Here is a 9,166-nt window from a genome sequence, read left to right on the forward strand (position 1 = left end):
TCTCACTAGATGTATACATATAGATCTATATCGATATACATAGGATACATCACATATCTCTCAGCATATGTGACATAGAGGTATAGAACGTGTGTGTACATATACAGATACAGAAATGAAGGTGAAGGAATCTAGACANNGGATCTGGAGGAAGACGAAGTGAAAAGGGTGGTAGAAATCTAACTTGAGACTTGCGGGCTTACGTCAGTCACGACAACACAGTGGCCTGGATTAGAAAGAAGAAACTAGCTCCCGAAATAAACATATGACAACTGGAGGTGTATATACACTCAAAGATATAATACATACCTATGTTCAGCGACATAGGAAGGATACAAGGACAGTTAGAGAGATCAAAGAACAACTAACTCTCTATGTCGCGCTGTCTACATGTATCTAAGAAATTATATCAGTGAGGGTGTGTAAAGAGAGAGAGTGAACTTTTATAGGTAGACGCACTATCATACATCAAGATGTATTAGGAGGAAATACTAGGCCGTCTGTACGGACGTCGACCTATGGAGAAAGAGGGAGATGAAGAGAATGAGAATGTGGATCAGGAGAGTGTTGAGAGGGGGAAGGAAGAAAGAGAAGAAAAGAGAGAGAAAGAGAAGAGTAGGTGATGTATTTGGTGCTTCTATACCTGTCTATTCCTTCGAAGACAATGAAACAGCCACGCTTGCTCTCAGGAGAAGTCTCCTCCGGTACCATCTTTCTTTGTGAAGGAAGAAAAGAAGCCCAAGAAAGAAATGAGAGGAAAAGGGAAAGAAAGATAGACGTGAAGAAGAAAAAGAGAAAGAAAAGAAGCTGCGAAGCGAACGGAAGAATAGAGAAGAAGTTTGGAAAGAGGAAAAGGGCTGAGGGAAAAGAAGAAGAAGATGACAAAGAAGGCGCTTTGAGGTGATGGATGGAAAAGAAGACGAGAGAAGAGATGGACTTTTGGAGAAGTTTCAACGAAGAAAAGCAGAAGGAAAGAATGAGAAGAACAAGAGAGAGAGGAACACTTTCTCCTGTCCTAGACTTCTCTTTCATTCTTTCTTGAGATCATGGACAGAAGACGAGGAAAAAACGGGTGTGTGGTGTATAGGAGGATAACGTAACTTTCCTTTTTGTTTCTCTTCTTCCTCACCCTCACCGAACAGGCGAAGTTTCTCCGTGTTTCATGAGGACGACACGAAACTTCTCTCTTCTTTCCAAAGGAAGAGGTTCTTCTTCTTTCCTTTTAAACACTCCTAGAATGGAAGTAAGGGAACGAGACAAAAGAAGCCTCTATAAATCTAGGAATGAGGAAAGACAGGAAGACAAGCAGCTTCTTGACGGAAGAGGTCGTCTTTCCTCTCTAGTGAGAGACTGGCTGTGTGTATCTCTTCTTTCTCTGCTGACCTACCTCTGGCTTAGACAGAATGTGTTATGTTTCACCAGTGAGAGCAGAAGAAACAAAGCATCTTTGTCGTTTCTCTTCTTCTGGGTCCTCATGTTTCATCGGAGGGTTGAGAAGCAAGCCGCTAACGAAGAACTTCCTCTACAAGACACACGACAGGAACCCTACAGGAGCACACCCATGCATGCATGCATGCACTGCCAATCTGATGGATCGACCGATCTCTCTCTGCGGAAACAAATAGGCGAGATAAGAAAGATTATCCACAGCGGAAGTTCACGTTCCCCCCCCCCTTTTCAACGGAGATTGAGCGTACCTAGAGGGGAAAGGCTGGGGCTCGAGGAGAGTGGCTTTCGGTCGGTTTTGTAAGGGTCAGACAGATCTTCTGTCACGAGAGACGCCAGGGGAGGGAAAGCGATAAAGAGAAGGTGTGATGGATCCGCAAAGAGAGAAGGGACTCATCAAGTTTCAGTGATAGCCATGGTAGGAGGTGGTGTGCCCAACTGTCATAGGAGGGCTATTGAGGTGTATGTACACCCGAGTGGAAGCCTGTGACTTTCCGATCTTGAGCAGGTCTTCGAACCTCTCAACAACACAGAGTGCTGATGAAGTACCTAATAGCAAGTGATTCGCATCTCCAAGTGTCTTTTCCTAGGTATTCTCCAGCCTGTCGTTTCTTTCTCATTCTACTGTACTGTACGTACTTTTCACGTCTTACTATTCAGAGCTGGCTCCTTCTCCAAGAAACTTCTCCCTTCAATCCCCGACACGGGGGACATAGGTGGACATGCTGCGACAGATACGGTAGAATAGATCTATCTGTCTCTACGCACCTGCAGTAGATAGTTGACCATTAACCTATGGTGTTCATATTCACGTATGCATACATTATAAAGGGAGAAAGTTGCACGCGAAGGACGGGAATGACAATAAGAGACTTTAGCTGCTGTCATTCCCTCGTATTGCAGTCCCTCGGTCTCGTCGTGTTTTCCTTGTCTTTATTGTTTTTCTTTTGGAGAATTTCACTGAGCCATTTCTACCTCTTCCTAACAAAGCAAAAAGTGGCTGGACTTGAGAGAATGTGCCTTGTAATGACGGCTATTGAGAAGGTACTTGTAGTAGTAGAGTAGTAGTAGTACTACTACTACTGGCAGTCATAGTAGCAGTAATAGGGTAGTACTCCCAGTATCACTAGTTGTAGTAGTAGTAGTAGCAGTACTGGTAGTAGTACTAGTTGCCCTAATACTACTACTAGCAGTAGTAGTAGTACAGGTACCTCTACTCTTAGTAGTACTAGCCGTATTACTCTTTAGCAGCATGAGAGGTACTACCCGTACTGCTACTACTCCTAGCAGAAGTACTGAAACTCCCACTAGTAGTATTCCTGGCAATAGTGGTCGATACACAAAATACTATCATCGCGGTGGTCACGGTGATCTTTCTTCTTCTTCCTTTTAAAGGACGAAGAGGAGAAAGAAAGGAAGAAGAAAAATGTCTGTCTGTTTGTCTTGGTTGCGTCCTTACTTGTTCTCTAATCCTGACACTATCAGCTCTCGTATACTGCCGAGAAAGAAAGAAAGAAAGAAAAAAGACATCTTTCTTTCTCAGAGATCAAGCACTAAAACAAGAGACAGAGAGGAAGAAGAGAAGACTGGGGTGCTGTGAATGCACTGAAGGTTCCTCCCTTCTTTCTACTCCTTGCAGAGAGGGAAGTCGCAAGACTCTCTATCAACCCTCATAAACTTCGAGACAGACGGAACAAGTCCAAAAGAAAGAAAATGAGAGAAGACGAAGAGAAGACAAAAACGGAGTTCTAGACTCTTGAAGACTTGTGAATGGACAGGAGACAGCTTGGGAAACAAAAAAGGAGCAAACAATGAAACTACCTTTCACTGGGAACTTCCTCTCTAGGAAGTATCCCATGTCTAGCTAGCCAGCCAGCTAGACAGCTTGTCAGTTAGTTGCCCATGAGGTCGATAGCTGGAAGCCATTTGGTGAAGGCTTCTAAATTCAACTCGAGAACGGAAACTGCACGCATGCAGGCATACATAAAAAGAGACAAAGAAAACAGAAGAACCTGCTAAGTAAGAACTATCTACCAACACCCTCAGCTGCTGCCTACAGACACATCACATATACATATATATATTACATACAATTGCATTCTCTCTTTCTATATATATATATATATATAGATACCCGGGCATGTGTGGATGTCTGCATGCGAACTGCTGTAATCATTTTACATGGAAGAATGCATAGAGACAGCTCTCTCTAGAGATTTATCGGCCTATCTCATTTGTATACGGAGAGATGATAGACACACAGCACGAAAGAAGGCAAGGTTTACTTCACGCTATCTGCCTTTCGGCCTATCATTCTTCCTCTCTCACACTTGTTTCGCCAATCTCTACACATACATATAACTAGATACATATCCAACCATCCTCTCTCTCTCTCTATGTATATATATGCGAAATCATAGACATGTGGATACATATGTGCTATTGTTGGTGTTGCCTGCGTCACTCACATCATCTTGATTTTCTCAATTGCATTTCCTTCTTTCTTCACATGCACCTCTCCATGCAGGGGGAGTAGGTACAGAAGAAGATCGATTGACACGCATACACAGAAGGAGAGAAGGAGAGATAGAGCCCGCCCCACTTGTGCATATGTATCTCCCCATGTTCTAACAGCTTAGGCTGACTGGTATGTATACATATATGTATATAGAGAGTCTCTCTCTCTGTCTCTCTCTCTCTCTTCTGTTCTGTGTGTGTATGAGGTATACCTGGTAGATGGAGATTGAAGGCTTTGAGAGTGTGGGGATGAAGAATCCCGAAAACTCCTATAAGGAGAGGAATTTCTTCACTTCCATCAGTCGCCGTCGGTTTGCGACTCGCCAAGATATGCACCTGACGCCCTGGTAAAAAGATCGCCTCTGTTCCCCCCCCCCACCACCACCACAAGAAGAAGAAGAAGAACAGAAGACACTCAATATCTGCCTATAGACACATATACTCGCTCCTCATATACATACCTATACAATTGGGATAGAGTGATAGATACAGACATATGCGTCTACTGAAGTACAGATGCATGTGTTTGAATTTGAAGGGAGAGAGACAAGGAGAGAAGACTGCGGTGCATGCAGCCATGTGCGCGGCAACGATGAGAAGGAGCGTCTTGAGAAATAATACACTCGAATCGTCCTATGGAAGAAGAAAGAAAGATGAGAAAAGAAAGATTTCGCCATAAGCAAAGTGGAGGGTACATAAAATGAAGCTGTCGACAGAAAACAAGACATACAGACAGAAAGATCGAGAGCAACAGAGGAAGAAGAGACAGAGAAAGAAGAGAAAGGACAGGTCTTCTATCAAGCAATGAAGATCGCAAGTGACGGGGACACGATCTATCTACACCTATACAACTACCACTCCTCATGAAGAATGTTCTCTAATACGCCGATAGATAGATAGATAGACTAAAGATAGATAGATAGAGATAGATAGATTAAAGATAGATAGATTAAAGATAGATAGATAGATTAACGATAGATAGATAGATAGACTGAATAGATTAAAGACAGACAGACCGATCAAAGATAGAGCTAGATGGAACGATTGAAGAGATATAGATAGATAGATAGCGGGGGATAAGGAGCATTATTAGGAGACGACGGCGGATAGAAAGGAGGAAGCCTTTAACTGATAGGAGAAGAGAGGAAAAACGGAGATTCTGAAGAAAAAGAAGACATGAAGAGCAGCAAAGGGTTTCTTACCCTTGGATGGAACGAGTTTATATGTGCCTTGCATGCGTTCGAGTGTACGTTGTAATTGCTCTGTTTGAGGAAGATGATGAGCTGCAAGAGATTCGTCTTCCTCTTTCTTCTTCTTTCCTGTTTCTTCTGCCCCTCCACCTGCCTTCGTGCCTTTAGCGACAGCTGTAGCTACAGCTGACTCCATCTCAGCTATCGTATATTCTGCAACAAAATTAAGGCTCTTCATGAGACCATCGAGGACGCCATGAATCTCCTAGAAACCCCACCACACCACATGCCACCCCACACAAGTAAAGAGGGGAAAACAAGACAAACACATTAACATGGAGATAGATCAAGATTGAGAGAGAGAGAGAGATTAAAGATAGATAGATAGATACAATACAGATAGATAGATAGATATATACAATACAGATAGATAGATAGATTAAAGATAGATAGATTAAAGGTAGGTTAGCATTCTATCAGACGGTTCTCCTGAGGGCAAGAAGAGAATTAACTGCACTTGCCAGATATATCTATATCTCTCCCGGACTTACATGTGCAAACGGATATGTATAGACCTCTCTCCCTCTCTATGAATATATGTATCTATAAGAGTAGTTCCGCAGTACGGAGAGGTCATGGAGATGAGTATGTTGTTGTCTATACTTCGACTCATAGGCACGGTAGACACGTACACAAGGATCTATCTATCTATCTATCTGTCTATCTGTCTGCCTCTCTATCTACGTCTTCAGTCTATCTACCTCTCTATGGGACCTATCTATTTTTTCAAGTGAGGGTGGATGGGCCCGGGTAGTAGTTGTTTGGCAGGAGGAGAAGGACGAGGAGTTGCGTAGATTTTCTCTCTGCCCCCACATTCACCCTATATATGTCCCTCAATACATCGGTGACTATGGCATAGACATACATGGAGACCAGACTCAAATCAAGAGGAAACACAGCAGCAGCATATCTACTTATCTATCTCTCTATTTATCTCTATGTAGTGACTCGGTCCGATGCACACCGATAGCTATTTGCTTACACCTGCCTAGTAGCTATCCCCGTATGTATATATATATATATGTATACATCGTTAGGTGTATACGTGTTCTGGTCTGTCATGTATGAGGGGGAGCATCTTTGACTCTTCATTTACACTCTCCACACATGTTGAAGACAAGATCTATCAATACATAGAGGCATACAAATGGATGTCTATACACTATACATCGATACACATAGCAGTCTAATATCGGTTGTCATAGTCCATTTAGAAATGCATGCACCTAACTGTATCTATCTCTATATGCACTCAGGTGTTGTCGGACAGTTGGAAACGAAGGCGTTGATTGACGAAGAGAAATGCCGATATGAAGAAATGTACAGAGTGAATGCTCTCGTGTCTCTCCGAGTGTATGTTGTTGTCTATCTATGAGAAAGAAGACCCCTCGGTACAAGGAGTTATCGCTTGACATACCTCAAGACCTGAGGAATGTTCATCTGCATAAGCAGCGCAGCAGTACCGAAGATTTCGAGCCCCCACTTCTGTACTTCTATCGATCAAACAGACGTCTCCCACCTACAACATAAAGCAAGGATAGCAACATAGATGGATAGATAGAAAGATGTAGACAAAAAGAGAGAGAGAGGAGGCAGTATTGAGAGTCCCAAGCGAGGAGGCCTTGTATTGCATGTATCGTCGCATAGGTAGCCTTTCAACAACGTTCTTATCAGGAGACCGAAGAGAAAGGTCTCAACTGAATCAGAAGAGATACACCAACACAAACCGACTGTGCTTTTTCCACAGCTCTTCATTCTCTCCCTGCTGAAAAGAAAGGAAGAAAGCAGATGGTCATTCGGTGGATGAAGAAGACAGAGAGAGAACCTTTTTCCTACGACGACAGGAAGACTTGAAATCTAAAGAGACAGAGCGAGAAAAGAACGCTGGTAGAGAGAGACGAGCAAAATACAAAGACCTTCACAATGCACTAGACATCCTCACATACATCTTCATACCTTCATATACCTACATATGTCGATATCCCACACACAGAGATATACCCATACGAATGTCTATCAGCACAGCCTTCATATCTATATACATGTATATGTTTGAATGTTTATGTATGCATAGAAGAGAACAGAGAGTCCATGGCCTATCGTCAGATTGATACTTTTCTTGAGTAGACCCTGAAGTCAAGAAGAGAAAGCGGAAGCTTTTTCTTTTCACAAGACATCCTCCAGTGTATATACAGCTATGTACAATGACTGCATGCGATGAGTAGCTAAGATTCATGAGTAGATCTTGTTTTCTTCTGTCCTGTACCTCGAAGAGTTTCATGGGTAGCTCGGTTAAGCCTTTATTGGCACAGATGGACTTGAGAATGCCTGGAATTAACGACGTCCTCGCATGCTCGAATTCTCGCGTCTTGGAGTTCATCAGTCGGACGGGAAGAGGACTGAGCTGATACTAAAAGAAAAAGAAGAAAAAGAAGAAGAAAAAGACGAAGAATCCGAGAGAGAAGAAGAGGAAAGAGGAGGAAGATCGAAGGAGATGGGGAGGATGTGAGTCGTATTTCATGAGAGAGAGAGAGAGAAGTAAACAAGGAGAGGAGTTTGAACTAAAGGCATATAAAGATGTATTCACATATAGAGAGGGATGTGGTTCCATAGATACCTCGACAAAGAGAGAGAGAGAGAGACGTAGACCACCAGATTCGTCGACATAAACACAAGGCCGCAAGGAAGCACATATATATATATATATATCCATCTAGCTACCTATCTACGTATCCATAAATATACGTACACACATGTATACATCTATATATCTATGCATACATGTATGTGTGCGTGTGAATGCCTTTCCAATGGCACGTGTACTGGCGGTCCTGGAGTGTGTGGGGACCCCCAGTGATACGACCACTCGCCTCTGCAATGCCTTGCTAGGACTATCCATAGACTCACAGATAGAGACGGAGATGCACAGACAGATCGACAGAAGAGATTCCGGAATATATGCAAGAGAAGCTATTGAGCCAGGTAAGAGTACAGATATAGATGGACAGATAGATAGATATCTACGGCCCCGAGTACGGAAACTTTTGCACATGTGGGTTGATGAGTGAAGAAGTAAAGGCGAGAAGATCAAGAAGCGGTTTCCACACCGAGGTACATCGGCAGACATGTATATACACTCGTCTATGGTAAACTGAGGAGACCAGGATAGACGTCCCCCTCTTTTGTCACGATAGGCAACGAAGAGAAGCAAGCCATTGACTATCTCTCTCTTCATGTACTTAAGAACGACTCTTTGTTCCTTCATACTCTTGTCATCTAGCAACATTTCAGAAAAGATGGAGAAAGAGTCATCACATCTCTCTTTCTTCTCGCCCTCTCTCTCTCTCTTTCTCGGAGGCTCGTGTTCTTTCCTAGGTGTACCTCGCATGGGTTCACTGATAGAAGAGCATCCTGAAGAAGGCTCTCCAAGGGTGTCGCAGAAGCAGAAGAAGAAGGAATCGAAGGGATCTTCTTGCCTAGATTTGTATAGTTTTCAGCAGACGAAATTAGGAGAAAAGTAAGGGCTTCATTGTAACCGCATGTAGAGAAGAAATTGCGGACTTTATCAGAGAAAGAGTTGAGAAGATTCAAGGGAAGAATGTGGGATCGATGGACAGGAAGATTTCCGTAGCCGTAGGCTATCGCAACGTCTTCAGCGATATCACACTGATGCATGATATCTGAAAAGAGAAAGAGAGATATGAGAAAGAAAGAAAAAGATGAGAGAGAGAGAAAGACACGAGAGAAAGAAAGAAAAGGAGAAAGAAAGAAAGATCTGAGAAAGAAAGAAAGATCTGAGAAAGAAACATAAGAGAGAGCGAGGAATGAAGAGGTGAAAAGAGGAGGAGATATTCGATTCATTCCGTCTTCATATAAACAGAAAGGTACTCGTACATATACACATACAGGATGAAGAGAGAAGACGAAAGGAGAAACTCAGGTCTACGTATCAG

General features: G+C 42.9%; 1 protein-coding gene across 1 annotated transcript in view; it reads right to left on the reverse strand.

Annotated features, from left to right (window-relative positions):
- CSUI_001463 (phenylalanyl-trna synthetase beta) overlaps window positions 1–9,166 on the reverse strand; it is a 20,523-nt gene that overhangs the window by 3,327 nt on the left and 8,030 nt on the right. The window contains exons 8-15 of the mRNA XM_068061669.1: window positions 8,595–8,893; window positions 7,480–7,623; window positions 6,631–6,732; window positions 5,166–5,418; window positions 4,176–4,325; window positions 2,906–3,409; window positions 1,698–1,766; window positions 644–1,522 (exon numbers count right to left, since the gene is read on the reverse strand). Of these exons, the coding sequence (XP_067926354.1) occupies window positions 3,339–3,409; window positions 4,176–4,325; window positions 5,166–5,418; window positions 6,631–6,732; window positions 7,480–7,623; window positions 8,595–8,888 (1,014 nt within the window). The 5' untranslated portion in view covers window positions 8,889–8,893 and the 3' untranslated portion in view covers window positions 644–1,522; window positions 1,698–1,766; window positions 2,906–3,338. The remainder of the gene's footprint in view (window positions 1–643; window positions 1,523–1,697; window positions 1,767–2,905; window positions 3,410–4,175; window positions 4,326–5,165; window positions 5,419–6,630; window positions 6,733–7,479; window positions 7,624–8,594; window positions 8,894–9,166) is intronic.

Source organism: Cystoisospora suis (genome assembly GCF_002600585.1).
Source record: "Cystoisospora suis strain Wien I chromosome Unknown contig_580, whole genome shotgun sequence".
NCBI classification, from domain to species: domain Eukaryota; phylum Apicomplexa; class Conoidasida; order Eucoccidiorida; family Sarcocystidae; genus Cystoisospora; species Cystoisospora suis.